The sequence below is a fragment of the Carya illinoinensis genome, chromosome 9 (assembly GCF_018687715.1).
Source record: "Carya illinoinensis cultivar Pawnee chromosome 9, C.illinoinensisPawnee_v1, whole genome shotgun sequence".
Lineage (NCBI taxonomy): Eukaryota > Viridiplantae > Streptophyta > Magnoliopsida > Fagales > Juglandaceae > Carya > Carya illinoinensis.
The window spans coordinates 22,280,821-22,300,108 of NC_056760.1; the positions used below are offsets into that span (position 1 = coordinate 22,280,821).

Sequence of the window (19,288 nt, forward strand, 5' to 3'; positions counted from 1 at the left end):
CTTAGGACTCCCCAACAATTTCAGCACCTTCCATGGTGGTAAGTGGTAACTCCCCATGCACAGCTCACAATAGATATTATTGCACCAAAACTGTGGCTCTATCATTACACTAATTATGTCCCAAGATTTAGGTGCTCTTCGAGCAGAATTGTTAATGCTTAACCCCATAAAGGCATAAACACTGTCAACTAAGAGAATCGATGCCATCATCACTGTGAAACACGTAAGAGTCAAAAAGGGGCAGAGCAATATAGTAGTAGTTGTCACTAGATAATCAACTGGATTTGCCCCCAAAGAACTCTCAAATGTCTCAGTTTGATCAGAAACCTGCATTGTTCTCAGCTCTGCTGCAAATGCCCTTCCCAAACGCCCTGGAACAACTATTGATGTGACCACGGGACTCAACTCCCTTGAGAAAACGAGAGGCAATACCCCACCAACGGATCTATTTAATCCCCATCTGGTGAATTGTCTAACAAACTGGAGAGTAAAAGACGTCCCAAAAAATGCTGAAGTTTGAATGCAGACCTTCACTGATCTTGGCCAACTCTCTCCAGAGGTTGAAGAGTGTTCCTATGGTAGAGTTCTGATAATAACCTGTCCTGACAGGGTAAAGAGCTGACGACCTGTCCACAGATTGCTTGGTGGTGACCATTTGCTTAGTACGGTCTATGCTTGTATCTTCTAACACTGAAATAGATGGAAAACTATCACCTGCGTTAGCTAAAGAGCACAGAATCTCGTTGGTGGCACTGGCACAGGCATGCAGATATGCGTTTGAGGTCTTTGTAGTAAGCCGATTGCATTTAGATGAGAAGTTACTTGCATGGTTAGTGTAAAATCACTATTTGTCCCAATAGTTTAGACGGATGGAAAGATGTAGATTAAATTATTTATTTTTTTATCTTAACACTTTTTCTTCAAGTTAGGATTTGAACTAAGGATATCATGTTTAATACATTGTCAAATCACTACTTGTTCCAAAAATATAAAATAATAGGAAGAGATATGTTTAATTATTTATATTTTGTTTTAACCGTTAGTCCACCATCATGTTTGGGAGTCAAAAGTTCCTCAAAATTTTTCTATACTCAATCCAACTATCTTTTCGAGTCTAAATGGTAATCCGTCTTCATTACTTTGAAATCAATCACAACACCACAGTAAGTTAAACAACCCAATGTGACACATATGAAAAGGGGGCTCCCAAAAGTATTAGACAACCAGCTAGGGGAGGGCAGTGGAGCCCTGCCCCCTGCCAACCCATCCCACTCTGCCTGGGCCTCACTTGGGTGGGGTGGTGCCCTAATTCGCCATACGAGGGTGGTGGGGTAAGCCACTTGCATCTAGGGATCCCTGTGGGTGTAGGTAGGGATGTCAAATCGTGTTAACAGATCGTGTTCGTGTCGTGTCAAATCGTGTTAACGGTCATATAGGTCAACCCTAACCCGACCCATTAAGCTTATCGTGTCAAAATCTCAAACCCTAACACGACTCATTAACATAACGGGTCGTATCGTGTCAACCCGTTTTGACCCATTAATAAATATTACGAAATATGTTTTTTTTATAAGTAAACAAATAAATTAAAAAAATATTACGAAATATGTTAATACAACTCATTTTAAACTATTTATGTAAATGGGTTGAATAGGCCCGAAATTAACCTTTTCTAACCTGAGTAAATTTAGTATAATTTTATATAAATGTTAAAATTACAATATCTATAAAAATTATAAAACTAATTATAAGTCCAAAACTACAATTCAAATAATAAAAATATCGAAATTGAAATTCTAACAATTTTATTTTTAGATATAAGGGTATAATTGTAACTTTAACTTTCTTAACGTGTCATAACGGTTTATAACGGGTCAAAACGGGTTAACCCGTTATCAACCAGTTAAGCAATCGTGTCTTAACGGGTTAACCCGTTTTGACCCGAACCCATTAAGGCTAAACCCTAACCCGTTATTATCGTGTCGTGTTCGTGTTGGGTTAACGGGTCGTATGACATATTGACACCCCTAGGTGTAGGGGGTGGGATGGGCTGGACCCCCTCCCTATATAAATATATATATGTACATAAACCAAAACGACGTCGTTTTGTTCTATCCCTAAAACTCTGCCTCTTCCAGACTCTTCCATCTTTCTCTCAACTCTCTCACCTTTCTCTCTTGCACCCGTGTGTCTTTCTCCTACGATTCTATAACAAGGACCCTAAATTAATTTTGCATTTTACAATAGTTGTTTCGGATTTGACTATGGACAATGAGATTCATGAATAGATTTAGAGGATGGGGACCCTCTATCTGCCTCTCTTTGCCTCTTTCACTCATCGCCGCCGCAACAGTTCTTTTTCTCTCCATCTCACTTTCTAGTAGTAAGTATCTCTGACTCAAAACCCTAAGTTGAAATTCTAAAATATGTTTGTTGTCCAAATAACTAACACAAGAAGGGGATGAATTGAGTTGTATTTAAAAATTAACAATTATAAATCAAATACATAATATAAAATATAAACAAAATACAAAGTAGCAATAAATATAAAGAGTAAGGATAAGAGAGAAGTAAATTCAATACATTAACGAGGTTCGACCCCACTGCCTACATCCTCGCCTCAAGCTACCCCTTGAGAATTTTCAAATTTACTATTCAACCTCTTTCAGGTGGAGATAGAAACATATTATACTTTTGAACAACATCGCTACAAAGGATCCGTGTAGAACAGCCTCTACACTTGCAATCACCTTATACGTGGTGATTCAACTATTCTTTATGTAGAACATTTTTTATACGCACAAGGGTTATACACATCATTTTACTGATACAAGAGCTGATAGTGGGTAGGTTATCAGAGAACACTCCTCAATGAGTGAAATAAGAACAGTACAGCGCAAACTATATATCTCTCAAAATGAATAAGGGTTAAGGTTCAATGCTTAAAAAAGAGAGATTGAAATCTTTGAATGAATGTTGCAAAACTTACAATGATATGCATATGCAATTGGTGTTGTGAATTTGAATATCTCAATTAAGCTATTTATAAGCGTATGAAACATCATATTCAAATTTGAAAAGATTCATATGTCAAAGACAACATTATTCTTTTTTCAAAAAATTCAAATAAAAGTTTCTTCTCTTTCAATTGTCAAAAACAACATCATTCAATTTTTAAAAATTTCAAACCTAATCTTTTTACTTTTTGCATATGACAAAATGAGTATTATTTACTTTTCAAATTTTTCAAATAAAATCATCTACATTTGCATAAGTCAAAAATAGCGTCAAATCACTTTTGAAAATATTCAAATAAAACATGCATATGTGAAACATGACAATCAATCATCTTTAATATTTTTAAAATTCAAACTTTTAATCATGTCATGCACATGTGAAGGATAATAATCAATCATCTTTCAAAATTTTCAAATTTAGTTTTCAAAATATTCATGCACATGTAGAAAATGTATTTTAATGCTTAATGATAAAATATTAATTTTGAGTTTTAATCCTAATTTTGAATTTTTCAAGAGATGTACAAAATTACTCTATGAGTTTTAATATGAACTTATTCCTTTTCTTGCTCATACTTAATTCATTGATGTGCTTGGCTCCATTTGTGTAGAAAACTTAGTTGAGACTCCTTTATACTTGAATTTATTTGTTATCATCAAAATCCATATGTAGATATATAATTACACAAATTTTGAAATATTCTTTCGAAACAATGTTTTCTTTTCTTAAACTATCAATTTCGTTTATTAAAGAATAATTTTTCTTTTTCAAAATAGTATACTTGATACCGAATTTTTCAAATTCCTCATATACCTTTTTCAAAACATTTTGCAACTTTTCATATGAAGGATTTTCAATATTATTAATATTTGTTATCTCAAGGTCATTTTTAGCCATAAGACAAAGATTTGCTAATTATTCATTACTTATTTCATTGTTTGAACTACTTGAATCATCATCTCATGTAACTTTCATTGTTTTATTGCTATTGTTTCGATATTTTTTTAGCAGATGATAATCTGCCTTGATATGTATAGACTTATTGCATTTATAACAAATTAAATAATCATTTTTACCTGAATTTTTCTTGGAAAACTTTTTGAAGGATTTCCTTATATGAGCTTTATTTTTCTTTAAGAACCAATTCTTCTTATTATAATTGCAACTTCTTCATATTTGTCGTCACTTTCCTCATTTTCATCACTTTCATTTTTATGAGGAACAACTTTAAGTGCCAAGCTCTTTTTTGGCTTTCCTTCTTCTTCTCCTTTTTTCAATGTGTACTCATGGGTGGTAAGTGACTCGATGTGTCTAATTTCAAGAATCGTTGCCACTTTCCTCATTTTCATCACTTTCATTTTCATGAGGATCAACTTTAAGTGCCAAGCTCTTCTTTGGCTTTCCTTCTTCTTCTCCTCTTTTCAATGTGTACTCATGGGTGGTAAGTGACCTGATGTGTCTAGTTTTAAGAATCGCTGTCACTTTTAATTCCCAACATTTTGGTAAAGAGTTGAGAATTTTTCTTACTATCTCCACTTTAGAATAAACTTTTCCGAAAGCTGTCAAGGTGTTTACGATATTAGTAAAATGAGTGTACATACTAGAAATAGATTCATCATCATTCATTTTAAACATTTCATATTCATGAGTAAGAATATAAATTTTTTATTCCTTAACTTACGTACTAAGTTTTTTCATAAGTAACTTCTAAGTTATCTCAAACTTCATTTGCCGTAGTACAAGTCATTATTCTATTGAATTCATTTTCATTGAGAGCATTATATAAGAAATTCATAGCAGTTAAATTCAATATATAAATTCTATCATTTTCACAATCAAACTCTTCTTCTTTCTTTTTGACCTTTATTCTATCAACCACTTTTGTTGAAATATAAGGTCCATTTACAATGCATTTTCAGATTTCTCGACCTTGAGCCTGAATGAATATTCTCATTCTAACTTTCCAAAATGAGTAATTGTCTCCACAAAAGAGTAGAAGCCAACTGTTAGATTGACCTTCACCAAATGAAGCTGCAATATTAGCCATAGATTTTAACTTAAAAGATAGTTAATCTTACAACAAAGTCTTTGCTCTGATATCAATTATTGCCTAGATGACTAACACAAGAGGATGGGTGAATTGGGTTATATTTAAAAATTAACAATTATAAATCAAATACGCAATATAAAATATAAATAAAATACGAAGTAGCAATAAATATAAAGAGTAAGGGCAAAAGAGAAGTAAATTCAGTATGTTAACGAGATTCGATCTCACTGCCTATGTCTTCGCCTCAAGCTACTCTTTGAGAATTCTCAAATTCACTATTTAACCTTCTTTAGGCGGAGATAGAAATCTATTACACCTCTTAACAATACTGCTACAAAGGATCTATGTAAAACACCATCTATACTTGCAATTACCTTCCACATGGTAATTCAACTATTCTCTATATAGAACACTTTCTACACCTACAAGGGTTATGCACACCCTTTTACCAATACAAGAGCTGATAGTGGGTAGATTATCAGATAACACTCCTCAATGAGTGAAATAAGAACAATACAGCGCCAACTATATCTCTCTTAAAATGAACAAGGGTTAAGGCTCAATGCTTAGAGAATAGAGATTGAAAGTTTTGAATGAATGTTGTAAAACTTGTAATGATATGCGTATGCTCTTGGTGTTGTAAATTTGAAGATCTCAATTAAGCTATTTATAGGCATATGAAACTTTATATTCAAATTTGAAAAGATTCACATGTCAAAGACAACATCTTTCACTTTTCAAAAAATTCAAATAAAAGTTTATTCTTTTTCAATTGTTAAAGACAACATCATTCACATTTCAAAAATTTCAAACCTAATATTTTTACTTTTCGCATATAGCAAAATGAGTATTATTTACTTTTTAAAATTTTCAAACAACATCATCTACATTTTGCATAAGTCAAAAAAAGTATTAATCTCTTTCTAAAATATTCAAATAAAACATGCACATGTAAAAAATAACAATCAATTATCTTTAATATTTTTAAAATTTAAAAGTTTAATCATGTCATGCACATGTGATAGATGACAATCAATCATCTTTTAAAATTTTCAAATTTAATTTTCAAAATATTCATGCACATGTGAAAAATATATTTTAATGCTTTATGATAAAATATTAATTTTGAACCTTAATCTTAATTTCTAATTTTTCAAGAGATGTACAAAATTACTCTATAAGCTTTAATGTGAAATTGTTTATTTTCTTGCTCATGCTTAGTTTATTGATGTGCTTGGCTCTATTTGTGTAGAAAACTTGAGATTGAGACTCCTTTATACTTGAATTCATTTATTATCATAAAAATTCATGTATAGATATATAATTATATAAAACTTGAACCATTGAGTTCAACAATATTTGTTTTATTTTTTGCAATGTAGGATGAGATTGTTTTAATGGAGAATATGGTTGTGTTTTGGATGCTGTGGAATTTTTGGTTGTTTGAATTTCAGTGTTTGAACATATTATTTTATGAAGAATTTAGGGTTTCAATCCAAATCCTTAAAGGATTAAAACCCTAAATTAGTTTAGGAGTTCAAGATGATTTTAGGGTGTTGAATCTAAGACTCTAAAATATTTAAAGGGTTCAATCTGAACCCCTAAGCTAATTTAGGCATGGTTTGGATGCTCAGATGAGATACAAAATATCTCACATGAGCTGTACGAAGTGTTTTATCTACCTATCTAAACGGCAATATATAAAGTTTTATCTCATCTCAGATTTTTCAACTATTCTAATTATTATATGAGATAAAACAGTAAAAATACATACAACAGTAAAAAGCATTGTCTTCTTCAGTGCTGCTCGCAGTCCTCTTTTAAAAAATTGAACACGTAATTTTAAAAAATTTAATGTAATAGTATTGTTTGTATTAAAATAAATTTTGTTCGTGGAATTAAAATAAATCTAAGTACGATTGCTCTTTCAATGTAATTATTAGTGACTCAGATGTGCAGTAATTCGAATTAAAAGTATTGGAGGATAAAAAGGCATTCAATTTGTTAATTAATTCATTGTAATTTATAGGTATGTTATTATTTTTTTCCTAATTGTCTTTCTTTTCTTGATGAGACATCATATTATTCATAACCTCTTCTTTTTTTTTTTTTTTTTTTTTGGCTTTTTTAAGATTTTATGATGTTTGGACTTGGCAAATGCTTGTCTATTGATGCATGTTGTTACCTTTATTTATTTATTTATTTTTAATGTATTTCAATTGTTGTAACATAATTATTCATTCAAGCTATTTGATAATTTGTAATATTTTAAGATTAATATGTAAGTTGTACTTGTAATATGTAGAATTATTACTTAGCAACTTTATTAGGTTTATTTATATTTAAAGATAAGATTTAATTTTATTTTTTATACATTTAATTTCAATTGAAATGAAAATATGTATTGAGTCAAAATTGGCTCAAAACACAGAATATGGGCCAAAAAATAACTCCGAAATAGGTTTTGGATCCAATGGGCCTATTGAGACCCATAATCAGTTGTAAAAAATTAAAAAAATTATAATAATTAGATAAAATAAGATGATATAAAAATAATTATAAAAATAAATAAAAGTTGCTGGCTCACTATTATGAATTGTTGCAACTCTGGGAAGTAAGCTAATCATAGCGCTGCATAAAAAAAAAAAATATTACTATTGATGATGGCCCTTACCTTGGGCTTTGGGCAGGGGGGAATGGAGTGGACCGTATAGTCTATTTCTGAAATTATTTATTTTTTTATTTTTTGTAACTTGGTGGAAACTAATTTGGGATCTTAAAGATAGATGGAGGGTCATGTTAATATCCTTGATGATTGAACATTTTTTTATCATATTATCCATTATTTTTAAAGTTTTATTATATATAAATAAAATCGCGTATAAATCTATATATCAATATTGATTTCTTTATACTTAAAATTTAAATTAGTATTATTTTTAATAAAATCTATTTTTTAATTAATCATAATAGATTAGTACACATATTAGTACATAATTATATTTATAACTAGATTTTTTTATTTTGTTTTATTTTCCTGCGTCTTCTAAGGAAGCGAAAAGAGCATTCAAAAATTAATTTTAAGACAAGCTGGCATATGGCTACGTATAAGAGAGACAGACCACTCCAATGGATTGAAGAGGACAGCATGCAAATCAAGATCGACTAAGGTTGAGATTTTTCTTTTTTCTTGTTCTTTTTCAAAAGGGCCACAATCGTGTACTGGAATGCTGACCTGTTTGTCTTGTATTGACTAGCTTTACACTAAGATCTTTTACAATAAAATACAATAAATTTATATTAAAATAAATTTATAAATTAACGTAATTTATTATAATATATTATTAATTATATAATATTTTTTACAATAAAATATATAAGAAAAGATAAATATTTAACAAATAAATTTACAAATTGACATGATTTGATGCGATATATTTTTAATTATATAAATTTAATTATTAAGTTAATTTTTAAATTTATTTTAATTAAATTTATTTATTGATCCATATACAACCATTTACAGTCATATTTTAAATTATGAACATTCTCATAAAATAATTTATAAAAATATTCTGAATTTAAAACATTAAATTAAAAGAAAATTGTGAATACTGTGGTTCTGTCTTCTACGAGAAAGATAAAAAGTACTCTGTCGGTACGAACTACGAAATTTTCCCAACCATTTACCGCAACCAAATTCCCCAAATCCTGCATTTCGTATTTATTATTTTCAGATTGTAAGGAAAAAAAAATGTGAGTATTTATTTAATAATAAATTATTTATACAAATTTTAAATCGATAAATTATGTGTAAATTTTTGTAAAAAGATAAATCTTATTTTATAAAAATATGAAAAAAATTATTATTTATTATAAAATATTTTTTTTTTACAAAAAAAATTATCTATTTATAACTTATACGTATGTTACTCTTATTTAATTAAAGGAACTGTTATGGATATTGAGGGTATCATATCTGAAATGGACATCTCACACGTCGTCTCCCATCTCTGTCACAGTCCAACTTGAATGTCTGACAGAAAGTATGGTGGGGCCCAACTATACACTGATCACCCAATAGAGAGAGAGGGAGGGGTCCACAGAGGAAAAGACGAAGTTGCCCTTAAAAATGTACCCTAAAAATGTGGCAGGCTAGAGTCCAAAAACTAAGAACGAAAGGGACTACTCAGGGAGGGTGGTGGCCCCATGTTGTTTCCCCCCTGAGCCCTCTCTCAGCTTAAACCTTTTGGTCAAAGTAGTACCCTCTTATATTTCAAGCTGAGCATAATTTTTAGGGGACAAAAAAAAAAGAAAAAAAGATTGCTTACGTGTCATCTAGGGTTTGGCCTCGTAAGGTGAAATTGACATCTGTACTTTACTTGTTCGGAAGGACAAAACTGTCCTCTTGTCCAGAAGATCCATGTAAAATATGATTAATTAAGAGAGAGATTATGGAAGTTGGAATGTGATGAGTTAATTAAATTAATGTTGGTGTGATGGGAGGCTAACCAAATGATTAGGGTCTCTCACATTCTCCTCTTGTTTCAGCCTTTTAATGCAGATTTTGTTCTTTCCTTTGATTCTTCTTTAACGATACTATAAATATATATATATCATGCTTTGCACACCACCACCCTGCATGCACTCTCCTCATCATCAAACTTATGTACTATACATTAACATATATTGTAAATTCCAAATAATCATTGTTTCCTATCTATCTCTTAATGTAATTGAATCCAAACAATGGGATCAGTGGGGGAGCCACGTTCTACCAAGGGAAACTTTTTGAAATCATATAATAACCCTTAGATTTTATGCATAATTCTATAAATATAAAAAATGGTCTCTTAAAAAAATTATAATCTCCATATGCTTTTTAAATTTTTTAAAAAATTTCAATGTATTTAGAAATCTCTCTCTTAATTTTTTTTATAGTCACAAAATTTTATTTAATTTCTATATATTTTCTATTTTCTAAGATGTGGTTTTTCTAAAATTAAATTTAAGAGAAATAATAGACTTATTAATATGAATTTTAAAGTTCTTTATTATACAATATTGGGTTTCTTAATATGAAATCCAAAGTGAAAATACAAGAAAAATTATCTAAAGTTGATGATTTATATGAAAAATAGTTTGTAGTTATGTTTTTATAATTTTTCAATCTCTATTTAATTTATGTAAGATAATTTATGTTTGCAGTCCTATGACCATGTGCAACTCCCACCCACACCCTTTAAAAAAAGTAGATAAATCTAGTATTCACATAAAAAATTTATATTTTAATGGTGGACTTCACTTTTTTTTTTTTCAATTGGAGTGCGTAGAGCTTTCATACTATATATTTAAGATTACTTGTTACATAAATGTGTCATACAATAAAAAATTTGGCCCCCTTCAACACAATTGCTGGTTCCATCTTTGAATGAAATATTGTTGTTTCCTTAGCTTAGCTTCCTTACCAGATGAGATTGTGTTTCTTATAATTGTAGCTTTTTAGTGTTACATAGACAAATGGTATACATATCTCAATGCCAACGTGTATGATATACACATGCCTCGTGACAAAATATACGATATGTATATCTTTCATCTAACTGAGCAAAATCATGTTTAGAGTTGGACACAATTCTTGTTCACGAAGTGTATAGATTAAAAATCGGAATTAGATTTTTGAGAGTTTGTTGGAATCCTAGGGTGAAGAGTGAGAGAGATAGGTATCTAAAGAAAGTCTTTTTTTTTTTTTTTGAAATAGACTTCATTTCATTCAATGAAACCAAAGTTATAACTGTGACTAATCAATCCCAAGAAAAATACAGGTTACCACCCAAAACTACTTATCTGTTAAGAACTCCCCCGCCCATAAATTTATTTATGACGGGTATTATCTAAACTTTTATAAATTCTCTCTTAACAACAGTCAATAAAGAAAGCGCTATGTTTTAAAAACCAGAACTGAACGACCTCTTTTCTGAAGAAGAGAGGTACTAACATGCTCTATCCTCCCAAGGAGAAAGAGTACAATCACCCACCTTTCTCTAATGGAGGAGTGAGACGGACACTTACCTTCCTCCAAATGAGGAGTGAGACTCTACTATTATGGACACCAAGTCTAATAGTCTATTTATTTTTATTTATAAAATAAAACAAAAACAAAGAACCTAAAAAATACAAAACACCTAGACCAATCTAAATCAAAACATATGGGCCGAGTCTAAACTCATGGGCCCATTAAACATCAAAACACACGGACCAAGTCTAATTACAACTGGGAGCTCTTAGGGTTTCTTCAAAATCTTTATGCCGTCACCGCCTCCTTTTCCTTAGCAAATCCACTACCGCACGAGCACCGGTTTCCGCAAGAGGATTACTGGAGTTGCGTTTCTGCACAAGCACTAGCTTCTGTACAACCACAAGTCCACATTTCTGTCCGTCCCATCCTACACTACCAACCGCCCCTCACCCCGGGAAGCAATGTATTCCCCCCCACCCTTTACCTGCACCGCAAACCGTCACTTCAGAAGTCATCGTTATCTTTTGGTAACGTCCACCGTGAAGCTACCGTCTACTAGGCAGACCAGCCATTTCTGCAAGAGGATTTATTCCTCTGTTTTATGTTCTGAAAACAGAGCATTTTCATGATTCAGACCCAAACGCCGCCTGTCCAGGTTGCACCCAACCAACCGACAACAACCTCCCCACCGACCGAGAACATGCTCCTCTTTCCGATACAGGGGTCATACACGTTTGCAGGAGCCTCCATGAACTACCGGGATCTTGGGCTAGGCGCATGAGCCACGGCATTACGTCTTTATAGCATCTAACACTGAGCAACCTTATTCCACAACTAGACAAAGCAAACAAACTAAATAAAAACAATAAAACTAGAAGAGGAGGGAGGGAGGGAGGGAGGAGGGAGCCAAGGCTCCCACCTCCCTCTTGGGATGCTCTGAGTTTTCTTTTTAGAGAGTGGTGGGAGCTTCTCTCTCTATATTTTCTAGTCCTTATATAAAGAGAGTCTCACAATATTCTCAATTGGCATTAAATATTTAATAAATATTGTGTGACTTACTTTATACATTTATTTGTATTCTACTTTAATCCCTAGGCTTGGACATAAAAGTCCAAACCCTTGGATACTTTCTACTTTTTGACAAAAAGCTTTGAAAACTCTTAGCATGAATTAAAAAACATGGAAAAAAGAGAGAACGTTAGACTCTTCTTACAAACCCGTAGTTAACTCATTCATGTCTCTATTTTTAATTTTTGGTAATCAAGGATGTATTAGATTAAAATAGAGATACAAGAGCATGAGAGGGTGGAATGCCTCATACAAAAATCCCATTACAGCAATTGTAGTGCTCAAGGGAGAAGAGGTCAAAGAGAAAAAATAAAAAAAGCCATGAACCATATGTTCGAACCAATGTTCCTTAGATTAGCCAAGCTAAGGAAGCAGCCGCCAAAGGTAGTTTGCGTTTATCCAACAAGTGGTTTGATTGCTTGTGGTTTTGAACCACAACAAGAAGAGAAACACTTCAGTTCACTGGTTTGGTGTATTTCATAGGAGAATTCCACTTCCACTACTTTTATGTTCTTGTTTGGAAAAATCAGAAACATAGTTGGATAACTAGAGAGGAAAAATACGATCGTCGAAGGAACCACATGTGCATTGGCCATTGTACCAACGCATAGGGTGTTGAATGTGCAGATTTGCGGTGATACGTAAGTTTAGGGGTATAATCGATCTAGTTTAATCGGTCTTGGAGGAGAATTTTGGACCGATGGATTTTTTTGGTACATCAAAAATGGGGACCGATAAGGAATTTGGATTAGATTGGACCACTTTGGTTCAGTCTGCTCAGTTTTATTGGGATATTTCAATTCTGATTAATTTCTTTTTTAATTTTTTGACAAAAAATTATATAAAATGATAAAACAAAAAAATCATGTGAATGATATAATCTAAGTTGTATAACTTAATATATATTTATCTAATTAAGTATATTAAATTAATAATTCTAATAGTATGTTTACTCTCAATAATTAATAGTTAATAATTTTTCTTTCAATTATTAGCCTTTAACTTTTATATAATCTAAGCATAAATAATTAGATTATAAGATAATTAAATAATTAATTATAATTAGTTAGAAAAATTACATAATTACTAGTTTTTAATTTATATAAATATCTAAAAAATTAGAAATATCATATAAAATTTATTTAAAAATTAATATATTAAATTCAGTCTGGTTTGAAGTGAAAAAACCCTACTCTAAGATTGGACTGAAAATTTAATTTCTTTACTTTCTTGGATCAAGACTGGCCAGTCTCTTAATTGGTCTAGTCTGGACTAACTAAATCCGTTCGATTGGATCGGTTTCTTAGTCTAAAAAAATAAAAAATTTACACCCATATGTGAGTAAATTACACGCAGTAGTCATATGATCATGTCTTGAAGACTTGAACCCTTAATACTGGCGCCTAGAAGGCGAGAAATTAGACATTTTCTGATTAATCAGAAAAATTATAATGACGGTGAAGTAACAAAGGTGGAAAACGTTTGGAAAGGAATAACAATAAGAGGGAATAAATACTCACACGGCATCAGAATTTTCCTTAAAGGAAGGATTCAAGAAAAATCACCTTAATCATAAAACTAAAAGGGTAGTCTTTTATTTTGTCCAATATTTCACTGCAGTATATATGGTCCTATTCTATTTATTAAAGTCAATTTAAATCTGTCTATATGAGTGGTGTATAAGTCTCCTGCGCAGTTTATGTTATGCGTGAATTTTAATCACTGTTGTACCTGTGGAAACTTCATGCCGCCACACACGGCACCGTTTGGATAAATGGCATTGAATCTTCCTGTTCCAACCTTCAACTCATCTCCATATGTGGCGCATATTTTGCACTCGCCGCCATAGTTAATGGTGGCCCCTAGCCGGCGATTCATCTTAGTTTTTGAGTGCTTTTCTATATTTCCGCTTTCTCTAAATAAAGATCGAGTGAAAGTGGATGTGAAAGTTCATTCTAATCAGTACAAACTAACATGTTGCAACACAATCCTTTACTGTAATTTCTAGCTGTAGCTTTATAGTTTGTTTAGTAGATTATTTAAAAATCGTCACCAAGCGGTCACCCCTTGTGAAAAATGAGTGGGAGTCATTCTTTTAACTCCAAAACCCGCATTTTCTTTTCCTCTTTTATGTTGTAATATGTTGATTTTGGTAAGACTATAAGGACTCACACCCCAAATTTGTATTTTATAACTGGTAGTTCATCTATAAATATATTATTTTGTTAAGAAAAAAAAGAGCTCAATTTAAAAACATATATTTATTATATTTATATACGTATATTTGATAATATTATATATATATATATATATATATATGAAAATTAAGGTGGAATATTCGACGTGACTAGTGAAAGTGTGAAACAGGTTCCATCGGATGCACAAAAGAAAAGAATAGATTCCAGTCTATGTAAGCTGAACACTCATCTTCCAACTCTCTTTTGCTTGTAAAGCTCCTACGGGGACTGGCTCCTAAAGCTTCTACAGTAAAAAAAAAAAAAAAAAAGCCCTTGCAACTCAATTACAAACGGGTGTGATGATTAGAGGCTATACCACGTGTAGGGGCTGTGGAAATCATACTCACACTCATTCTGATGCATGCAACACCATATCTTTTCTCTTACAATACTCCCTCTCTCTCTCTCTCCCCCAACCTCTGTCTGAAATTTTTTGGGGACTGTTGATCTGTCAGTTTGAATGGATTTACCTTGGCCTTTTCTTATGTTGGTACGCTTGATGACTCTCTCTATCTCTCTCTCCTCTATCTCTCTCTCAGACTCAGTTTTCCCTCACTTTGTGGGAAGCAGTGGTTTGAATAAGTAGATTCAGATTTGGCCTTTAAACTTTGAAGATTTTTGAAGTTTTTTAGGGGAGTGACCTAAAGCTCCCAAAAGGTTGAAAATTTTAAGGAAAATGAGTAGTAGTGGAGAAAGGATGGTGGGAAGCTGATCTCTGTATAATTGTATCATTCTCTTATTATTTTCAGTTGCAGTGGCACCATATTTTCTTCGCTTCCAATCCTCTTCTGCAACACACCCAAACCATGAAAACCATAAAACAACCATCCATTTTCGTTAGGCTTACTTAAGAAACCATTGATTCAGGTTTAGGCATCCTCGTCAATGGTCTTTTACCTAAAATAGCAATCTTAGTTATATTTGACTAATTCGAACTCCCACATCAAATCAAGACTCCAAAAGATAGAGCAAAAGAACCAGATAAGGACCCATTATTGATTAGACCAAGCTTTACCCCATTAGGCCCATCTTCGCCCCTCCGTTTTAGATTCTACTCACTCTCTCGCTCTCTCTCTCTCCCGTTTGTCAAGGAGTTGCATGCATCCTGGCTGATGGCTGAGGAAGGGGGTAACAGCATAATGAGGGACTATAGGAAAGGGAACTGGACACCAAGTGAGACAATGATTCTGATCGAGGCAAAGAAGATGGATGACGAGAGAAGAATGAAAAGAAGTGGGGAAAGTGAAGGACGGAACAAATCTGTAGAGCCAAGATGGAAATGGGTCGAAGATTATTGTTGGAGAAAAGGGTGTTTGAGGAGCCAAAACCAGTGCAATGACAAATGGGATAACCTTATGAGGGATTACAAGAAAGTGAGGGACTATGAGAGGAGGATAGCCGAGAGAGCCGAGGCCGGGGATGAAGAGTCTTATTGGAAGATTGAGAGGAATGAGAGGAAAGAGAGGAGCTTGCCCACCAACATGTCGCCTCAGATATATGATGTTTTGGTGGAGGTGGTAGAGAGGAAGGGAACAGCAGCAGGTCAGAGGATGGTGGGCGGTGTGCATGTCTCTACTTCCAATCCCAATATAGGCTTTGTGGTTGAAAGATCCGTGGCCGTGGGTAACATCGCTCAGCCTTCCTTGCCGCCTCTATTGCAGCATCACATCTCCACTACTACTCCAGTTCCACCATTAGCACTACCAGGAGCAGCAGCAGCAGCAGCACCACTGCTAACGGTACCTGCTCTCACATATTCTCAGCCAATGCCCACAGTAGGTACTCTCTCTCTCTCTCTCTCTCTCTCTAGTCTTCCGTTTTACATTCTGCATTTTTGTGGGTGAAATGAGAGAATTTTTTCCTTCTCCCACAATCCATTATTACTATATTAGGGCGTGAGAAACAGCCTAAGCTTTTAATGGGTGACCACTTGCAATGGGTTTTGAATTAATGTCTGTTATATATATCCAATACACTCTAACGAGCACTTCCAGCAAAATTTCTGTGTCCGCCGGTTGAAAAATATCATACCCGATAGGCTTATCTAGCAGTAATGTTTGTTCTCTGGACCAGGTAAATCATGTTTTTGACTGATCATTTCATCACTCTAAATCGATGGCTTTTGGGGAGTCATAGTTTTCGCAGTTAGTATTGATTATTGGTTTGATTTGGTTCCATATATGATTTTGGAGATCATGCGTGATAGCTCAGATCCTGATACAAGTGAGCATTCAGACTCACCAGCAAAGAGAAGGAGAAAAGAAGGTGATCAAAGTGTAGAGGGAACAAGTGGCACTGCAAATACAAGCACCTCACATGAAGTTGGCACTGCAATCTCCAAAAGCGCTTCCATCATAGCAGAAGCCCTTCAGGCCAGCGAGGAGAGAGAGGAGAGGCGGCACAGAGAACTTCTGAGCATGCATGAGAGAAGGCTGAAGATTGAAGAATCAAAGACACAGATCAATAGGGAAGGTATTGTTGGCCTTGTTGATGCCATCAATAAACTTGCTGATTCTATCAATGCCTTGGCTTCCCACAAGACTCATCAATCCCCTCCAAACTGATCATTACTAGTAAATAAACAGATATGCATGATTTTTTAGCTGAGATAGAGATCAGAAAGTCAATTCCATTTGCTTGGTTTGTACATAATCCGGCCATTTGTGCCCTATTGCATGCCGGATTTCACTTTCATTAATCATTCTAAATATATATATATCATCCTCTATCCCCCTCTTAGGTCTCATATTTGGTTTGGAGTGTTATTCATTAGTGAGATCATTTGTTTTGGGGCAATATATATTGTTCTTATAAGATGATGATATGTTGAATTTGTTGGATTAAAATGGTGATCGAGAACAACATATTTAAAGTTTGATATGAGTAATTTCATTTTCCCATTAAGAAAAGGATTTCTCTTACTAACAAAGATGACCCATACAACATAGAATTGGCAATTTTACAGCTGATATTCTTTCAAGTGCAAGGCTTGATCTCCTAGCCATGGCAAATGCATCCCAATACCTCATGGACACAAGAGACGTTTCATCGTGATAAAAGCTTCGGAGATGCAAGAGCTGGGTTCTCTTGGCTTCTCTTCATGTGCGCGTACACTGGCCTGCCTGAGCCTCATGCAATGCAATTAGTGTTGTGGTTTTAGGTTGGAGCGTGGTGGGTAGTGTCAAGAGGAAGCGTGTGATGGTGGAAGAGCAAGCTCATGTATCATTTATGAGGTAGAAATGTTGCCCACTGAGGAGTACTGGCTACTGAGGCAGTAGTACTTCTGAAAAAACAACAGGTAGGGGAGGGGGGGCTGGCATCCCAAAAAGACTGGTCAAAGGCGACCAGTCAATGATCCCTCTGCAACTCACAGATGCAGCTTGTACCCACAATTACTACACTGCCATTCTCTCTATTATTATCATTATTATTATTATTATTGGTAGAATTATGAGGTATGCACTACGCATTTATTAAGAATTAGTTTGGATAGTGAAATATTTTTAAAATATTTTATTATTATTTTTTATTACTATTTACAGAGTATTTAAAATCACCTCATTATTTAAATACAATCTAAAATTGGTTTTTTTATTTTTGATTTTTTTCAATTCCTATGTTTTTATTGCAGGGAAATGATTGGAATAGGGACACAAACTTAAGGGGATGAAACGAGCAAAAACTAAATTATCACTGTTTATTTGTTCGCATGCATATAATTCTGTGTGAAAAGTCTAAAGTTACATTTAATGTATTAGGGCTTCATCTTACAATACTGTGGGATATTACAAAATTTCTATTAATTCTCACACTTTTGGTTGAAATATCTTAGATACTATTTGAAAATTGTAACAACTATTTGATTTTCAAGCTACATTTACATAACTACTTAAAAGTTCATATTTGGATTATATATAAATCTTTCTTCAGTAATGCTATATATAATTTTAGATAATGCAAGTCTTATGTTCTCATTTTGAAAAAAAAGTATAGTCCACCTTTAGAAAAATAATTTTTCCGTGCAGATCTCAAATATTTTTGAAGAAAGTGTGCAGGACTTGCATATCCTATTACTATAAATATCATTTTTCATTTTTTAAAGAAGATCCCAATCAATTTTTTTTTAGTCAAAGACGATGTTACTCGATCCCAAATATATATATCTTTCAAACATCTGAAAACTTTACAATTATTCACAAACATTTCTGACCATATATATCTTGCATGTTTGCATCTCATAATATGGTGCATGTGTATAATCAAGATTTGACAAAAATCTATGATGTCTTGATCATCAATTTGACAATCTAGGATAATTATAATGTCCCTTAAAAATTCCTAACATGCTTATTATATATGATGATCTACCAATGTGGGGGATGTTAAAATTTCTCCTTAAATCCACTTAAATTCTATTTTTCTGATTGGAATTGTCTTAATTATTTGCAACAATTTAAATAGAGTTTAAATCACATCCAAGCATCTACTCCAATTTGTTTTGTATTATTCTAAACAATGTGGGATCTCGTTATCATCTTTCTATACTTAACATGAGATACTACACTATTTGTATGTACGTATAATTTTGATATCAACACTAAATATTATAAGATCTATGTATAGTATATATTTATTTTAATTGTAGAAAAATATTTGAAATAAATAATTGAAAAACATATTTAATAATTTTTTATCGATACACCAAACAAAATTATGTAAAAATATGTCATAACATAAAAAATTATCAATATTTCAATTTATTTATAAATACTAAATATTATGTATTGTATAATAAGTAATATTTATTTCTCCTTTTTAGTATAATTATCGACAGTCATTTCTGATCATAACTGTAGCTAGGAATACATTTTTACACCAACGAAAGATATGATAATT

At 32.7% G+C, this 19,288-nt stretch overlaps 1 protein-coding gene and 1 pseudogene across 2 annotated transcripts; one reads left to right on the plus strand and one right to left on the minus strand.

Moving 5' to 3' along the window:
- Positions 1 to 20: 20 nt before the first annotated feature.
- LOC122276923 lies at positions 21 to 14,033 on the minus strand (annotated as a pseudogene).
- A 697-nt stretch (positions 14,034 to 14,730) lies between these two features.
- On the plus strand, positions 14,731 to 17,267 carry LOC122275075. Of its 2 annotated transcripts, none has more exons than XM_043084016.1 (2): positions 14,731 to 16,167; positions 16,585 to 17,267. In XM_043084016.1, the coding sequence occupies exons 1-2, from the start codon at positions 15,505 to 15,507 to the stop codon at positions 16,954 to 16,956; spliced, it is 1,035 nt and encodes a 344-aa protein (XP_042939950.1). In that variant the 5' UTR covers positions 14,731 to 15,504; the 3' UTR covers positions 16,957 to 17,267. The 2 variants fall into 2 exon arrangements, with proteins under 2 accessions (XP_042939950.1, XP_042939951.1); XM_043084017.1 differs by having other exon boundaries at positions 14,732 to 16,171; positions 16,604 to 17,267.
- Positions 17,268 to 19,288: the final 2,021 nt, after the last annotated feature.